General features: G+C 30.4%; 3 protein-coding genes across 3 annotated transcripts in view; 2 read left to right on the top strand and 1 right to left on the bottom strand.

The window, feature by feature from the left end:
- LOC105164969 (3-hydroxyisobutyryl-CoA hydrolase-like protein 2, mitochondrial) overlaps positions 1 to 5,266 on the top strand; it is a 6,021-nt gene extending 755 nt beyond the window's left edge. Inside the window, exons 3-14 of the mRNA XM_011083864.2 lie at positions 96 to 164; positions 244 to 310; positions 1,205 to 1,284; positions 2,057 to 2,140; positions 3,233 to 3,317; positions 3,455 to 3,540; positions 3,629 to 3,750; positions 3,967 to 4,027; positions 4,234 to 4,332; positions 4,424 to 4,525; positions 4,604 to 4,645; positions 4,723 to 5,266. Coding sequence (XP_011082166.1) covers positions 96 to 164; positions 244 to 310; positions 1,205 to 1,284; positions 2,057 to 2,140; positions 3,233 to 3,317; positions 3,455 to 3,540; positions 3,629 to 3,750; positions 3,967 to 4,027; positions 4,234 to 4,332; positions 4,424 to 4,525; positions 4,604 to 4,645; positions 4,723 to 4,842 — 1,017 coding nt within the window. The 3' untranslated portion in view covers positions 4,843 to 5,266. The remainder of the gene's footprint in view (positions 1 to 95; positions 165 to 243; positions 311 to 1,204; positions 1,285 to 2,056; positions 2,141 to 3,232; positions 3,318 to 3,454; positions 3,541 to 3,628; positions 3,751 to 3,966; positions 4,028 to 4,233; positions 4,333 to 4,423; positions 4,526 to 4,603; positions 4,646 to 4,722) is intronic.
- LOC105165050 (vetispiradiene synthase 3) lies at positions 13,747 to 16,502 on the top strand. Its single transcript, XM_011083958.2, has 7 exons — positions 13,747 to 13,970; positions 14,212 to 14,473; positions 14,611 to 14,986; positions 15,118 to 15,336; positions 15,457 to 15,595; positions 15,692 to 15,937; positions 16,011 to 16,502. The coding sequence occupies exons 1-7, from the start codon at positions 13,845 to 13,847 to the stop codon at positions 16,305 to 16,307; spliced, it is 1,665 nt and encodes a 554-aa protein (XP_011082260.1). The 5' UTR covers positions 13,747 to 13,844; the 3' UTR covers positions 16,308 to 16,502.
- LOC105165137 (premnaspirodiene oxygenase) overlaps positions 17,233 to 18,297 on the bottom strand; it is a gene marked incomplete in the record, with an annotated part of 1,962 nt that continues 897 nt past the window's right edge. Inside the window, 2 exon segments of the mRNA XM_011084072.2 lie at positions 17,233 to 18,063; positions 18,182 to 18,297. Coding sequence (XP_011082374.1) covers positions 17,449 to 18,063; positions 18,182 to 18,297 — 731 coding nt within the window.

Here is an 18,297-nt window from a genome sequence, read left to right on the forward strand (position 1 = left end):
CTTCTTCAAGATTGTTATTTATTCAACTTTCTGCTTCCTTATTCAAATTCTTAACTTACTCATATTAGTTGCACCTTTTTTACACTCGATGGTAGGCCGCTCGTTTAAACAGGTTATATGAGTCTTGGGAGGAAAACTCAGATATAGGATTTGTCATGATGAAGGTAATTGATTATTTTATTATTCCACCTCCATAATTTATATTTCTCTTCCCTTGTCTAAAGTTGCTCTTTTTTCTTGAAGGGGGGTAGTAACAGAGCATTTTGCTCTGGCACAGATGTTGTTGCACTGTATCAGCTGCTTAATGAAGGTTGGTCATCAAACTGCTTTTGCTTGTTTCTATCTGGCAATTTGAACTCTCTGCACTGAGCCTTGAACCATAATGGTAAACTCATTTGGTAGTATGCGATGATTATATCAAGTTTCAACTGATAAAGATAGTTTGCTAACAAAATGGGTGTGAACTTTTTTTACCAAGGCACTTTACTCATTGATCAATGATACTTTTTTATTTTGCATGTGCGTCCGCAATGAATTCTGGCCATTATTTCTTAACATAAGCTGTTAGATTATGTTAAAGTCATTAAGCAGGTTTTCATCAAGAAATGAATAAGATGCTTGTTGTAGGATTTATTACGGTGTGTCCGAGGTTTTTTGGTTTCTCTTAGAACCGATTATCTAACTTCTGATTCTCCATTTCTTGTTATAGGCTAGTGAAAATTTAGGTTCTTGACATACAGCTACATCATAACAGCCTGAAGAGTAACAAATGCTGGGTACAATATCAATATACGTGGATGCATGTGTGAACCTCTTTGTTCCTGGGTTAATGTTTACATTGTGAATAAAAGTTTCAAGGTTCTCTGATATGATGCTTGAAAATTATCAGATAAATGCTGATAGTGAATGACATCATTTGGAGATTGCTAAATGTGAAATATTTATGTGAGGCAGCATTGGCTTCTTTCCATAGACACTGTAAATGGACAGGAAAGCAGGTCTCAGCATTTGGATTCTGATGAACATGAAGGACACTACTTAATTCCTTAGAATGTATTCAGTGTTGTGCAACAACACCTCTTATATTCTAATATAATACGTATGTTCATATCATATCACTTTATGAACTACAGATGGCCTTGTATCTGGTGGGATATATTCTTCTTTTGAGCTGGAGTTTTGTTGACTTAAAACTAATATGCAGGGAAGACAGAGGAATCCAAAGCATTCTTTCAGAGTTTGTACAAGTTCGTCTATGTTCTGGGGACATATCTCAAGCCACATGTGAGTTCACTTCTCTCTATTAAATCTGTTGAAATATTTAACTAAAAGGAAAGTTCTTTTTCCTTTGAGCATTAACCTAATATATAGACTATTTAGTGTTCATATCTGCTGCTTGTGTTTCTGCCCTAAATTCCTAAGAAATGAATGGAGATGGATTTCGTATTTATGAGGCCAGCATCATATGTGTAAGCCTGCGCGTGGTGAAGTACCTTCTTAACCTATATTGGGATTGAACCACAATGGATTTTGTTTTTCGAAACTGAAATAATAGAGGATACAGAATTCAGTTCCATCTGGGGTTACTATGCTGTAAAATGATTGCTGACCTTATAGTACATCTTAGACTTAGTTGCATCCATCATCATTCTGTAATAGTACTTGTTGCTGAAATACTGACTTATAAGCATTTTGAATAGAGTTTTAATTCTATAGCTGCAAATATAAAACTATATGGGGGCTTCGGATAGGAGTAACATACTGTTGCAGTGCACTTTGTTTCGACTCATTGAATAGTTAATATCAGTGTATATTTCCTAGAAAGTAATATTCCACCTAGATTCTTGGATTAAGATATCATGGACATCCTACTGAAGTTGAAGTAGTAGTGGTTGATTTTGAAGCTTGTGAATTCCCTCATTGTCTTAGGAAGTTCTGTGAGTCTTCTTAGTCGGATATATTCTTGCTAATTTATTATTTCAATTCTTCAGTAAATTTATTACTTGGAGACCGTGCTAAATTGTTATTTTTAGCTGAATTATTGTTGTTTGTACAGGTGGCTATAATGGATGGTATTGTAATGGGAGGCGGGGCAGGTATTTCACTTCCCGGGATGTTTCGCGTTGTAACTGATAGAACTGTATGAAACTTCTCCCTGAATGCATATCCTGAACAAATTGTTTTTTGCTTCCATTGATTTTCAAGTATGTTAACTTGGTTCAGGACAAGTTAAAGGCACTCGAGTTTTCCTGAGCCTAGCTTCATATTTTTTCGTGCAACATTTTGGAAGGATTTAGTTCGAGTTTACTCTCCTCTTGATGTGCTTACCAACTGGGATTAGTTCAGTCCAAAGAATGAGAAGGATGTGTCTTTGTAATCACGCACATTGGATAAATAGAAAGTATTGTTCCTATGCTGTATTGATATCGCAGATAATGATTATATGTCTCAGTGGTAGGGTTATGCATGCAATTTTCGCTTATGTACACCATCTCTTTGAGAACTCAATGAGAAAGTTGCAAGCCAGCAGCGTAGGCATGAATAACTGCTTGATAATTAGAAGATCTCAAGTAACAATTTAGTGAGAAAAGCATTTAAAACATTTGCTTGGGCCCTTTCAGTTGGTCGTTTCTGATAATTATGTTAATTGTGCTTCAATGAATGAGCTAGACATTTTGTGATGATTGGTATCAAGTTCAATTCGGCCTTTGGTAACACATATTGACTTGTAGTTTTGTTTTGGTTTAGGAGCTTGAAATCTCTGTCTTTTTTACTTCATATTGACAAAACTAAAGAAGGTAACTTATTGAGGCTTTATACTAATGCGTTTATTTGTTTGCTCAAAAAAAGACAAGAAAAACATTTGAAAGCTCTATTAAGTTTCTCTGTCCAGAATGATGCAACAGTCAGCAGACATAACTATCAATCCCGATGACTTGATCATTTGTAGGTTCATGCATGTGCCAATGCTTCTTATTGGATTTTATTTGATGGTTCTGAAAGATCTGTTCCACGGGTTACAATTGGTTAAATAACCATGGTATTGCCTACATGGCAGTGCTCCCCAGCATAAGAGTACATAGCTGCCTCTTCCATTATGATAAACTATAAATAGTAATCAGGACAATATAATGTTCAGGCTGTTAGGATGATTAGCACTTCTGCAAGCATTTTTGCTTTGAATTATGGGTCTTTATGTTTTAAAAAAAGTGATCTTTCTGATGAATTGCAGGTCTTCTCGAGTCCAGAGGTTCAAATAGGTTTTCATCCTGATGCAGGGGCATCATATTATCTTTCTCGTCTTCCTGGCTATTTAGGTACAAAAGAAATAAAGTTTTGAGGTTTGGATTGTTTTCATTACATCTTGATGTTGACGCATGTTGAAAACTCTTGTGGTTATTGAGTAGCATAGAGGTTGGAAAAATAATGGATTCAAGATAAATTCTCTCTGCAGGAGAATATTTAGCTCTTACAGGGGAAAAGCTAAATGGTGTTGAAATGATGGCCTGCGGTCTCGCCACACACTATTCACCAAAGGAAGTTAGTGTTCCATTTGCCCAATCCACATCTTGTTTCAGTGTTTAATTTTACTTATTAAGCATCTTCATAGATTCACTTCCCTTAACAGAAGCTTCCTTGGATTGAAGAACGTCTTGGTAATTTGATAACTGATGACCGCTCGGTCATTGAAACTTCTCTTGCTCAATATGGCAGCTTAGTCTACCCGGACAGCAGGAGTATGCTTCATGAGTAATGTTTTCATCCCATGCAGCCTTTGTTTTACCTTCCTTCTACTTCAGTCTTTGCCTTTTCTGCCTTTTATGGTCGTTATTCATATCATTTCTTAAGTGTATTTGAAAGAAATGATATATCTTAACTACGTATCATCTTATGATATTTGATAGTCAGCTAGCTTATTTATCCTATTTCTGTCTGTTTAGCTCTACTTTTCTTTATGGTGATCAGGATTGAGACAATTGACTCGATTTTCTGCCACGATACCATGGAGGAAATTATTGAAGCTTTGGTAAGTCTCCTATCATATTTACTTACCAGTTGGTGTTATGGATTTCCTTTGTTCTTATTTTCTGGTTAAGAACACTGTGAATGAGCATATACGCCTTATCCGCTGGCACTTTTCAATTTTAGAGTATATACCATCTTGTACACCTTCTATCATCGACTTTTCATTTGCACGTACGCCCATTTCATTTCCTGTTTTTACTCCTATAGGAAACTAATGCGGCAGAATCTAATAATAAATGGTATAGTATGGTGCTCAACAAAATTAGAGAAGCTTCTCCATTGAGCTTGAAAGTGACTTTACAGTCAGTAAGTCTCACAATACCTTCTGCTACAAAATCCATCTGTTTTGCCTTCATCATTCATGATTCTAACCTTTCTGTCCGTGCACAATTCGAAGATACGGGAAGGTAGGTTCCAAACTCTCGACCAGTGTCTCGCTAGAGAATACCGCACATCCCTGAAATTTATATCTAAACAGGTCTCGGATGATTTCTGTGAGGTATAGCCTTAACTGCTATTCTCCCTCAGGAACTTTCATCGAAAACTTGCTTATATACTGCATTTGTTCCTTTGGTAGGGTGTACGTGCAAGATTAGTCGACAAGGATTTCGCCCCAAAGGTACGTTTTTAAGGCCCTATAAAATTTCTTCCGACAAAAAACACAATTAGTTAACCAGGTAATTTCTGAATTTCCAGTGGAGTCTGACAAAGTTGGAGGAAGTAACTGATGACATGGTTGCCTCCTTTTTCTCTCCTCTCGGTGAAGTCGAACCTGAACTAAACTTGCCCGTCTCAGTACGAGAGCCCGATGTGTGACACAAATTTAGATTTTACAGAAGGAATCCAAGTTTCTGAAGCTGACTTTGCTCTTAGCCAAGATGCTCTACATTTGTCTCCATTTGCTATTTACTACTGATTGGGACAAGTCATGGATACTCATGATTGCTTCTATGTGGTGATCAGCAGAAACTGAAAAATTAGTAGCTTGGGGTTCAAGTTTTTGTAGCTAAAAATTGCTTTTCTGAGTCATAATAGTACCGTCGTCGCCTCAAATATTATGTCAGAAACGCTGCTGATGAATTGCAGCTGCAGACGCAATATTCAATTAATAAACGGATCACGCGACGAGTTATGGATTGTGATGTTGGAACTAATGCAGGTAGAGATGGCAGATGGGGTGGATAGTTCAGGACATATGTTCTGGACATGCCCCATCGGCACGTGTGAACTCTTTTTTCTTTTTTTATAAGAAAAAAGAGGATTTCGAAAGTGGAAACTTGATTTGAAGAAATCTTGGGCTTAAACGCGTGAATTAGTAATTTTTGTTATCGTATTCGTATCAATGACTTGTATTTTGTTTTGTGAGTTTGAAATCAAAACGGAAGTGATATGACTTCTGAAGGTATCATCCAACAGTTTGCATTTACTTCTTTCATTAAATTATATAGGGATAATTATATCTACATTAGGAGATTTATGGTTTATTTACCCAAGTTATTCTTATGTTTGTGCTCAATTATACAAATTATTCTGTCAGATAAAAAGTTGAGGTAGTTTGTTTAATAATGTTAATATTTTTTGGAGATGTATGTGTAATTTTTTCAAAAATAGAGGCGATTTATGTAAATGATATTAATATTTTTTGTGGGTGTTTTGTAATTTTTAAGCAAGAATGGTTTCTATAAATAAATTATTGATTAGAGGGTGTGAATGTAATTGTAATAATTATTGTGTCTGACCATGGCGTACGGATGTACATTCATAATTATCCATAATATATATATATATGTATATGATGTTGACGTTTTTAATAAGTGTTTGTACAGTTTTTAAAAAAATAAAGATAATTTATGTAAATAAATTATAAATTAAAGATGTAAATATAATTATACAGTAATTATTGTGTCTGACCATGGTGTATGGATATGCATCTTGGGGTAGCAATGAGTCTAGCTCGATCATTTTTGTCGAGCTCGAGCGCGAGCTCAAATGGTTTTTTATTTTATTTATATATTTATTTATTATTTTTATTATTATTATTTTATTTTATTTTTATCTTTATTTTTATTATAAATTATGGAAATCACTAATTTTTCACTAAAATTTATAAATAATAAAAATAAATTGTATAATGCATATTATATTATTGTTATTATTATTATTATTAGATTAAAATGGGAATCACCAATTTTTTACATAAATTTATAAGTAATAAAATAGATTGTATAATGTATACTATATTATAAATATACCAAAATATAGTATGAAATTCTAATTTATTGTTATAAATATAAACTACTGATTAGTTTAGTAGTAATATAATTAGTAAATTGTACAAAAAAAAATTATTCTGAACAGTGTAAAGTTATTGAGAAAGTATCAATTATCTGAAATAATGCAATTGAAATACATAAAAATATTTTATAATTGAAATTAATATATGTCCACAATCTGCAAAATTTATATATTTATAAATGTTAGTATAATATTGATGTAACTATCATCTTACATTATTGAACAATATGGGTAAATCGGAAAAATACATTTGGTAAAGTTTTATACTTATTGGGTATACGGATGTTGAGATATCGTATTCTAAACATAAGAGTAATCATTCAAGACTGTGTATCATTGAATCAGACCATGTGATTTTAAAGCATATCGTCTGATATGATATAATGGACACAGTCTTGTATATTTAAATTTCGTATCAATCGGGTGCCCGAATTTTAAGATATCGTAATTATTGATTAAACTTTTTAATCTCATTATATATATAATAATTAGAATTGTTCAACCATCATCATCATCATCATCATCATTATTACTATTATTATTATTAATATTATTATTGTTAAATTATTATTATTATTATTATTGTTAAATTATTATTATTATTATTATTATTATTATTATGATTTTTAGATTAATTCATAGGAATTATTAAATTTTGACATAAATTTATAAATAATAAAAAATTATAAGCGAATTACTTGTCAATTTAAAAAATGTATAACGTAATACAAATATATATTAAAATAAAACATAAAGTTTATATATATCATATTAAATAATAATTTTAATTATAAAAAATAATATAATTTACTAAGTTGTTGATTAAATTTATTTTGTATAAATAAAAGTACCATAATTTATTATCATCCAAAATAAAATGTATGATATTGATTAATAATTATGATATATGATCAAATTTATTATAAAATTGATCAAATATTAAATATAAAATTAAATATATAAAAAATTCAAAAATAAAAATATATATATTCACCAGCTTGCGAGCTGGTGAACACTCATAGTTGAGCTTGAGCTCAAGCTCGCGAGCCGACTCGACTTATCTGCCACCCCTATATGCACCCCTAGTTATTCAAATTATAAATTATCTGTCATATATATTAAAAAATGTTAAGAGAAATTATAAAGAAAAGACTGAAAGGGGGAGAGAGACAGAAAGTTGAAAAACGAGAATTCAAATGATATTTTTAAGTTTAGCGGTTATTGTTGGGATTTTATATAAACAAAATTGATATTACGGGTTCGTGTTCTAGATACATATGTATTTATTTTATTTTATATAAATTAAATTTATTTTAATTTTTTTAATATTGTTTTATTATCTATCTAGAAGCCGTGTCGCAGCCTCTTGTTTATTTGGATTATAGATTTTAAATTTTTAATCACTACTTGAAAACTGAATCAGACTTTTCTTATTATTATAGATATTAAATAGTGTAGAAAATTTTATGATAGTCAATTAATTATTATAATTTAGATAAATTACATATATATATATATTCAGTAACTATATAGAGATAAATAATTTTATTTAAAAAAATACAAATTATTACAAGATCAGTCCTGTCCGTATTTTCCATCCGAAATAATTCTTAAGAGGTCTATTTACAGACCTCGGTGTACGTATACGGTAGGTTGTCCAAATATATAGATTTGAATAATGATGTTTTAGTAAATGTAGTTTACTTGTCCCTCTTCGTTAAATTCGGAAGGGGGAGGGGGGTTGACGCCGTGGCCCTCGAATCTGGCCACCGTGCTTGCCCAGATTTCCTCTGCGGCCGCTCAACTCTTTTCCTTAAATTTTAATTTGTGATTTTAAGTGAAAAAATTAAGAAAATTAATTTATATTTTTCAAACTTGAAAATAATTCAAAGAATGTATGAAATTTCATTTAAATACTTAGAATGGTAATTTAAATCTATAACTATTTATAGTAAATAATATAATTTATTTAGTTAATAATATATAATTGATATCAATAACTAACATTGTATATAAGTTTTTGTGTTGTGATATTTAATTTAACTTTTTTATTTAACTTATAAATATTAATTTTTTTATATATGTTTTGTATTTTAATTTAAATAAATATATTAAAGGATAAAAAATAATTTTTTTAGAATGATAAAATATCAAAAAGAAACCAAAAAAATAATTTCAAAATAATATATATATATATGTGTGTGTGTGTATTAGTTTCTAATAAAATGGGAGTTTTACGCAAGACTTTTTAAAATTATATGTACCTCTTAACTTATATATAAAAATATAGGGGGATTTTTAACTAGTTTGAGAAAATACAAGGGGCTAAAATGCAATTTGACCCCAAATAAGTAAATGTTATTTTGGCCTTATGATTCACGAGCAAATCAACGTTTCGAGTGCAAAATACAATTTTTTGTTTATAATATATACCTTTTGGCCATTTTTTGACGAAATCAACGTTTTGATAACTTTTTTCCTATTATATTACTTCCTAATTAGACTGTAATTAGTTATTAAAAAATCAATAATGCAAACGTTAACTGTACTCAATTATTTTACATATGAAAAAAAAAAGAGGCTGCTGCTTGTGTTGTACGAAAGTGTAGGAAATATATTATGATTCCTTGTTGGACAAGAAAACTCTGATGATCAGACCAAAACCTACGAATTCCCACAAAACAAAACAGTAAAATACGTCAGCCCGTTGACATAATTATATGTAATATAAAGAACACAAGTAATTGTTCTTTCATTTTTAAATTATTCACATTTCTGATTTTCCCATGTTTTTTTTTTATTGCATAGTTCAAAATTTGACTCAAACAATTGGAAATTCTGTCAGTCCATCCCCCAACACCTTTCTTGAAAGAAATTGAGTGGACTACTACACCCATTATTAAATTATTATGGGTTATAAACATAAATTAAAGCTAAATAACAAATTAAGTAGAATTATTAAAACAATCTTTTCCTTTTTATAGAAAAATAAAATCAAGCAATGACCATAGAAATCACTATAAGAGGAATATTTAATAATTAAAATAGAATTTTTTTGGCCAATTAGATTTTCCTTGAATAATTTAAATTCAATTATATAATCTTGGATATAAGATTTTGGATAAATACAAAATAAATATTTAATATATTAAACTATACGATTTTTCTAATCAATAAGATTTTTTCTTGACAATTAAAAAATTTATATTAATCTTAGAGATAAGATTTTGGTTAAATACGAAATAAATAATCAATATATTTAAACTAGATAATTTTTTAACAAATAAGATTTTTTCTTGATAATTAAAAAAATTATATTTACCAAAAATTAGTAATCGGTCAAAATTAATTTAATTTTGATCAACCATGGTTCTGCTATAATGCATAGATATGCAGATTTTTCTAATTTAACTTGCACCCAAGTAGTACTAACAATATGGATTACAAACTAAATGGTCGTGAGTTCAAATTCTTTTCTTAATTACAACTCATTTTATAAGTAATTTTTTTCCATATATAAATATTACAAGAGATAATATATATCGTCAAAAACTTTTATTTACCTCACCAAATGTCCTCATATACATAATCTCAATGAGAAAGAGCGTAACAACCAACAGTACAAAATTTTAAACACAAACCCAACAAGAGACTAAAATATTTAACAACCAAACAATCAAAAATTCCGGCTTTAAATGTCACGGCTAACCTACCTAATAAGAATAACGGCATGGCTCAAAGTCCAATGTGGCTAATCAGTGTGACCTATCTCCTGAAAAGTACGTGGCAAGAAATAAACTTCCTACTCAATAAGTATAGCTAACCATCTATATATATGCACACAGGCAGCAAGTCACGTACAATACAATCACATCAACTAATAAATATTCGCCGTATGTATATCAGTCAATGGCTTTGCCGGCCATTATCATCTCAGTCAATGTCATATCATATACAACACAAGATGCCTGTTGTATGATATGCCACACTCTTTATCCAAGTGTGTAGCAATATTAGCACAGGACACCATAACAAATATAGCATCCCACACCACCCCAGTATGTAGCTAATAGCATAGGATTTACTTACGCGTCATGGTATCTAACTTAATTTATTTATTTTTCATATCACATCATCAGTTACATTATCGTAAACCATTGACTATGTTTTCAAATAGGTAAGCACCATCTTTTATTTCAATTTACAACAGCAATATCACAAACTTTATCATTCTATTCTCTATAATAATTACTTTCTCAGTAATAACTTTCCAATTCGGTTTCATTCAACAATCAATTATACAATCACATAATCATATCTCACACGTCCATACATTTGCATATAACACATAGTAACAATTTCACCGATATTAAGGTAATCCAACAAATAGTCCACAACTAAATATATAAATGACCAATATACAAAAACCATGTACATAAATATAAATCCAAGTTCACGATCAAATATAAGAAACCAATATATTTAATACTATACATATAAATATATATATATATATATATATAAATCCAATTAGCTATACTTACTTCAAATCTTAAAGTGCTTTGATTAACACAAGGAACTGCTCAACCCTCCATTTTGTCGTCACGTCCTATAATAGAGTATTATACGTATAATCAATATATATAGAGTATCATAAATTCTAAATAAAATATTATATAATGTTCGTACATTTTCCACCAATCTCTTAATATTTCATGTTTATGAAGTCCAAACATCTGTACCAATTTCTTTTGAATAACTACACTTTCTAAGCTTCTCAAATATAAATTTAACTTATCAACTAACTCATAAGAATTCATTTAATCAAACCCTTTATATATTTATAACTATCGTTTTCAATAACATCCCTAAATTTTTTCAATAAAATTTCTAAATTAAATTATAACTAAAAACCTCATTTTCTCTTTTTAATAACGTACTATTTTTCAAATATAATTTTCGGAACATTGCTATGAATTTTCTATCAATTCGTCGCCACTATATAATTTAATTAAGCAGCATTACATAGGATTATATATTTGGTAAATCATTCCAATGGAATTGTGTAAATTAACTATAGTAATATTTAAATCTAACAAATCTAATAATTTAATTAACCAACTATATCAATTTGAATCAAATGTGATATTTAATTCGACATTAATTCAAATACCAAAATTCATAAAATATTCCGATTAGATAATACATCGTTCAATATAAATAATATTTAATAAATAAAATAATTAAATAATATAATTATATAAATTAAAATATAACTTGTATATATATATATATATATATATATATTATTTTATTTATTTAATTAATTTTTTTTAAAATACCAATTAAGTCCTTCATAACTTTTTTAATTAATATAATTTAATTCTCAAATATTATAATAAACTCCAATTTATTCCATTCAAATTTTAGTATATTAATTTTTAATTTATAATTTATTTATTAATTAACTAAATTTTATAAAAACTTATGAATTAATCTCACAATTATGTATTATAATCTTTGAGGGGTCACATTTTTTTTTAAAAAAAAATTATAAGCTTATAATATATTAAATCTTTTTTTTTTGTAAAAGGTTTATAGAATTTGAACATTTTATAAACTCTTAAATATCTTATGAAATATTTTAAAGAGCTTATAAATTCATAGAAATATAAAATTTCTAACCCAAATTGGGTCCGACCAAAGCTAAATTAATTAAATAAAAAGTACAATACACTTGTAATATGATTGATATATACCTCAAAGAGAGTAACAAATCACGTTACAACTGTATTACATTTTACATGCAATTAATTGACTTCTACTATACCTGATTTAAATGTCAATCCTTATCATATATATGTGTTCAACATAAACTGAAAAATATCATGTTTTTCTTAGTCTTATGTTGGAATAGAATTGAGTGGGGGAAAATTTTCCAACTAGGGTTGAATTTGAGGTTCAAATTTAGAGGGTATTTATAATATTTTAAATAAAAAATATTTATTATTATATTAAATTTTAAATTATTTGAAATTTAGCTTTTTTTAAAAAAAAAATTGAACTTAATCTTATGTAAATTAAATGGGTTGTATATAATTAATATAAAAATAGTTGAGAAATCGTGATTGATTTGAAATCAGTAATCATGATGATCAGATTCATCTTAAAATATTATCGTTTAAATTTGAATAAATTACTAAGTAATAGTGCATGTGGTGCTTATTATATTATAGTTGCTTATATATATATATATAATATGAATAATAAATATACAAAATACGTAATAAATATTGTGATGAAATTTTAAAGTTATGAAAAATATAAACTCTCACTTGAAAATTCCGATTGATTTAAGTTTAATCTTTTTTTTTTTATAACAAATATGACGTCATGAGTTTAATTTAATCCCATGAAGCATAAATATTTCACTTATAATAATTTAATTTCATCAGCCTGTTTGTTTATGTTTTCATTTTCAATTTCAATTTTTATAATAGTAATTAAAATAAAAATATATTATTTTATACATATTCTTATAAAAAATATATTGATTTGACACTAAAAGTTTAATATAAGAAGCAATCTTATTAACGGGTTAAAATTTATTTTTATTTTACACGAAAATGTATACAAATTTCTCATTATTTTTCTTATAGATTTTGAATTATTAACATCTTATACAAATATCGATTTAAAAAAAAAATTAAAGAAATTATTTATATATACTCCATATTTTGTTCTTGTATCTGATAGAATTTGACTTATGCAGTCTCCAAAGAATTTTTTGGTTTTGTTGCTTTACTGACTTCGTTTCTTCACCGTGGATTTCTTGACATATACAAAATCAACGGTCTAATATGGGCGTTTCGCGACGTGAAAATCAAGTGGTCAATTGGTAAGAAATTACCAACTCTTTTTTGAATGAATTATTTATAATTACATCACAAATTTTAAAAATTAATAATTAATATATATTAATTATTATAATTAAATATGTATAATTAGCAAACCTGTAACTATTATTACACGTGATCGGTATCTATTATTAAAGTAGATTTATAGCCTCACACTGATGGAACTCGAAGTCAAAATTAAGAGGTTATTATAACTTCAATTTTACCAATTAAATTAGACATTATCCGCGAATTATATTTACTTTCGTGTGCATTTAACCTTTGACAGCCAAAATTAAATTAAAAAAAGATTTTTCCATGGAAAATAGACCTAATCAAATTAAACCAACTGCCCCAAGAAAAGTAGTGTATCACGACTGGAATGCATGCAACAGTCAAAAGAAACGAAAGCACCAAGAATTCCCAGATCCTAAACTAAAATATTACCACATCCAAATGTAATAGATGTGATTAAATTGCAAAAATTAAGGTGATCTTGTCCCTATAAATACCCTTTGAACCTCTCTGTCATTTCATCAACATATATAGTTATACCTGCTGTTCAAGTTCTAATTAATTAAGAAAAAATCCAAACTACATTTTCTCTTTCAGGATCTTGTACTGTCAATGGCTTCCTTAGACATGAATACGTCTGTTGTAAGCTCTCGACAGGAGAATATCGTTCGTCCTGTCGCCAATTTCTCCCCTAGTCTCTGGGGTGATCTTTTCACTTCTTGTTGTGCTGATACTCAGGTATATAAATTTATATGTAATCAATAGTTGTTTCTGCATTAATTTGATTAATTAAGATTTTTGCGCGAAATTCTGCCTGCATGCATGAAGAAATTAACATAAGATTAAAATAGAGTTGTCGATTTATATAAGGTTAATTAATTAGTGACATGCATGTAATAGTAATGAATACTTTTGGATTTGTCTCCTTGTTAAAGTTTTAATGTATTGTGCTGGATTTCTGTGTGTTTGATATATACAGGTATCTGAATTTTATGCTAAGGAGGTTGAAGAACTGAAAGAGAAGGCGAGGAGTAGTATAGTTGCCGATGGGAAAAAGTTGCACGAAAAGTTGATTTTGATCGAAACTGTCCAACGTCTTGGTTTGTCGTATCATTTTGAGAAAGAAATCCAAGATCAACTTGAACTTATATTCAAGCTCGAAAACGAGGAGAATGATGATTTGTTCATCACTGCACTGCAATTCAGACTGCTAAGACAACATGGTTTTGATGTCTCTTCTTGTAAGTATACATATTTTTCACTAACATATCATATTCATAATATGAAATGTCATTTACGGCAAATTGTTGGGTGTTTTATGCTGAAATTTGAACTGTTAGAGAGAAAAAACCATTAAATATTTAATATTTTGGATCAGGCGTTTTCGACAAATTCACAAACAACGGTAAATTCAAAGAGAGCCTTAGGGTTGACATCAAGGGTCTGCTCAGCCTCTATGAAGCAGCACATTTACGGTATCATGGAGAGACCGTTCTAGACGAGGCGCTTACGTTCTCGACTGCCCATCTTGAGTCCTATGGACGACAAGATTCGAGCAATTCTATGATGGGGAGAAAAGTGAGGCATGCACTGGAGCAATTCCTTCAAAGGGGTATTCCAAGAATTGAGGCACGCCATTTTATTGCATTCTACGAAGAAGATGAATCAAAGGATGAATCGTTATTAAGGTTTGCAAAGTTGGACTTCAATTTGCTCCAAATGTTGCACAAGAAAGAACTCTATGAAGTCTCAAGGTACGTACGACATGTACATATTATGATGCCCTAAACTCTCATGATCACTATCAGTTCTCTTTTGCATATGTTGTAATAATGGTAAGAGTTTTAAGTAATTAATGTTGAGTTCTTGTTTTGTGTACATTAAGGTGGTGGAAGGAGTTGGACCTTATCTCAAAACTCTCTTATGCAAGAGATAGGGTGGTGGAATGCTATTTCTGGACTATGGGAGTGTATTTCGAGCCTCAATATTCTCGAGCCCGAGTCATGTTGGCTAAAACTATCGCTATGATATCAGTAATCGATGATACTTATGACTCATATGGAACGGTTGACGAGCTTGCCATTTTCACCGATGCAATAGAAAGGTACTATCGACATATATAGCTAGCTACTCTAATTTAATTTCTTGGATTATGCATATTTGGAACAAAGTATATATATATAACTCTCTATTAAGAATTAGTCGATATTTTCCTATTCTCCAGATGGGATATCAACGAAATCGATAGACTCCCAGACTATATGAAGATATGCTATAAAGCTCTTTTGGATCTCTACGACCAATACGATGAGGAATTAAGACAACAAGGACGATCATTTGCTGTTCACTATGCGAAAGCTACGGTACGATCACATTAATTAATAGTTATATTATTTCTAAAATATCAAAAATGATATTTTTTAAAAATAAAACTTATTTTCTTATATCTTGATGAGCAGATGAAGGACATAGTAAGGAGTTACAACATAGAGGCTAAATGGTTCATTGAAGGATACATGCCACCCTTTGCTGACTACATGGCCAATGGTTTCATTACCAGCACCTACTACTTGCTTGCGACAACGTCGTTCATCGGCATGGAGTCCGCCCCGAAGGAAGCATTTGATTGGCTGATGAAAAAACCTAAAATCCAAGTAGCCAATGTGACTATATGTCGTGTCGTCGATGACATAGCCACTTACGAGGTATGCATTTAATATGTTAACGACCTCACGACCACCATAAAATAAATATATATAGAATTATTTTTGTATGTAGATCGAGAAGAAAAGAGGGCAAACGGTGACAGGAATTGAGTGTTACATGAACGAGTACGAAGTGTGTGAGGAAGAGGCGATGAGGGAGTTGAGCAACATCGCGGAGAATGCCTGGAGGGATATTAACGAGGAATTGGCAAAGGAAAAGGCTGTGTCGAAGGAGATGATCAAACGAGTTGTGAACCTTGCTCGATTGATAGATGTTGTTTACAAGCACAATCAAGATGGATACACTCACCCGGAGAAAGTGTTGAAGCCTCACATCAACGGATTGCTTCTGGATTTCTTCAAGATTTGAACAAGACTGGTTTTTGATCTGTTTTATACTTTGATTTATTCTTTCATGATGTTAATTATTATATATCTTGTCAATAAGTATGTAAATTAATGCCAGTTGGTTTTTCATCATGTTGTGATGATGGAATAACCATAGATGCATTGTGTCTCCCAAAGGGTGTAATACTATTTATAAATAATGCAGAAATTATTTCAAGTGAATTTCTTTTTGGGTAAATTAGAAATTTGATATAATTATGAATGCTCCCTTATTATTTAAAAATTATAAAGGGTTAAAGGCGATTTTAGACCCTTAATTTCAGGCACTTCTCATTTTAGTCTCGTAACTTACTAGGATTCCATTTTAGTCCTCTATAACTTAAAAAAGCTCAATTTTGGTACACATTTGGTCAAAAATTTGTCTCAGTCACTAAAAAAGTCACATGGCCTTCACGTGACTTTTTAAATTAGGGATTTCGTTTTTTATTGGTTTAAAAAGTTACATGGCCTAACGGATTAAAGGCAATTTTAGTCCCTTAACTTCAGGCAATTCTCATTTTAGTCCCGTAACTTACTAGGGTTCAATTTTAGTCTTTTATAACTTAAAAAATCTCAATTTTGGTACACATTAGATGGATAATCAATCCGAAATGTTTAGTTTGAATGGATAAAAATCGAACTTATTTCAATTTGATTACCGAATTAATGAAAAATAAAAAAAATTATAATGTAATGTTAATTATAAATTATTTGTTAATTAATAAGTATAATTGATCTAGTATGTTTTAATCATAAAATAATTATTTGTTATTATAAATATATAGTGAGCAGAATGACACGAAAAGCCTTCATTCGAATTCAAAATCAACAAGATACATGCACTTTTTTGCAATGAATAGTCGTGGTACGTTTTCATTTATAGATTACGAAAAATACAAAAAGATCAATTAATTAAAACAGAAAAAATTAACTAAGAATAAATCCAAATAATTACACCTGAAATATTGAAAAAGGACAAAAACTATTGGTACTGATGGATGTTTCCTATATAGGAAACTTATTCAAAACAAACTGAATAAAAGAAAGCATAATTTCAAACACAAGATGAACTCAAATTACGCAAGAAAGTAGTCGTAGTTATTGGACTAAGAGGTTTTATGCCATTAAGCCAGTGATTCATACGGGGTGGCGACCACAAAAAGGTTGTCTTTTCTTGAAGCTGTAATTCCAGGATTTTCGATCATGTCCAAATCTTCTGCTTTAACACCATCTGGGAGTTTCCAGTTGAAGCTATAGAGAAGCTGAGCCAAAGGGAGCTCAACGCTAGCCAAACCAAATGTCATTCCAGGGCACATTCTTCTTCCAGTCCCGAACGGCAGGTATTGAAAATCTGCACCCAAGAAATCCAGGGACTGATTCTCAAACCTCTCGGGTTCAAAGGTTTCAGGATTGGTCCAATACTTAGGATCCCTTTGCATTGCCCAATTGTTAACCAATACTTTAACTTTTGCAGGAATGGTGTAACCACTGATTTCTCGTTCCTCCCTGGAAGCTCTGGGGAGAATTGGAACTGGAGGGTGTAGTCTGAGAGACTCCCTGATGACCAATTTTAAATACTTCAGTTTCTGAACATCGTTTTCTTGGATGATTTCGCTTCCGTTGAAGAATTCTCTTACTTCAGCTTGTGCCTTGGCCATGACGCGTGGGTTCCTCACCAGTTCTGCCATTGTCCAGTCAATTGCTGTCGATGATGTTTCAGTTCCCGCAGAGAACATGTCCTATAGCACACACAGAAAGTCAGCCAAGCAACACCCATTTCTAAGTACAAAGACTCTGTTTTTTTACTTGAATTCAACCAAATGGACTAGATTAGAGATGTTCAGTTCAAGAACTTACATAAATAACAGCTTTGATGTTGTCATTGCCGATAGGAAATTCCAGCTCCCCACTTTCCTGAATTCTCAGGAAAACATCAACCAAATCCTCGTTCCCGAACTCGCCATTGCCCCTCC

The sequence above is a fragment of the Sesamum indicum genome, linkage group LG1 (assembly GCF_000512975.1).
Source record: "Sesamum indicum cultivar Zhongzhi No. 13 linkage group LG1, S_indicum_v1.0, whole genome shotgun sequence".
NCBI classification, from domain to species: domain Eukaryota; kingdom Viridiplantae; phylum Streptophyta; class Magnoliopsida; order Lamiales; family Pedaliaceae; genus Sesamum; species Sesamum indicum.

Bases quoted from the DNA above. Each gene is read 5' to 3' on its own strand.
- LOC105165050 (XM_011083958.2), top strand. From the start codon at position 13,845: ATGGCTTCCTTAGACATGAATACGTCTGTTGTAAGCTCTCGACAGGAG. The intron at 13,971-14,211 runs GTATATAAATTT...TGATATATACAG, and splicing joins CTTGTTGTGCTGATACTCAG to GTATCTGAATTTTATGCTAA. The intron at 15,938-16,010 runs GTATGCATTTAA...TTTTGTATGTAG, and splicing joins ATGACATAGCCACTTACGAG to ATCGAGAAGAAAAGAGGGCA.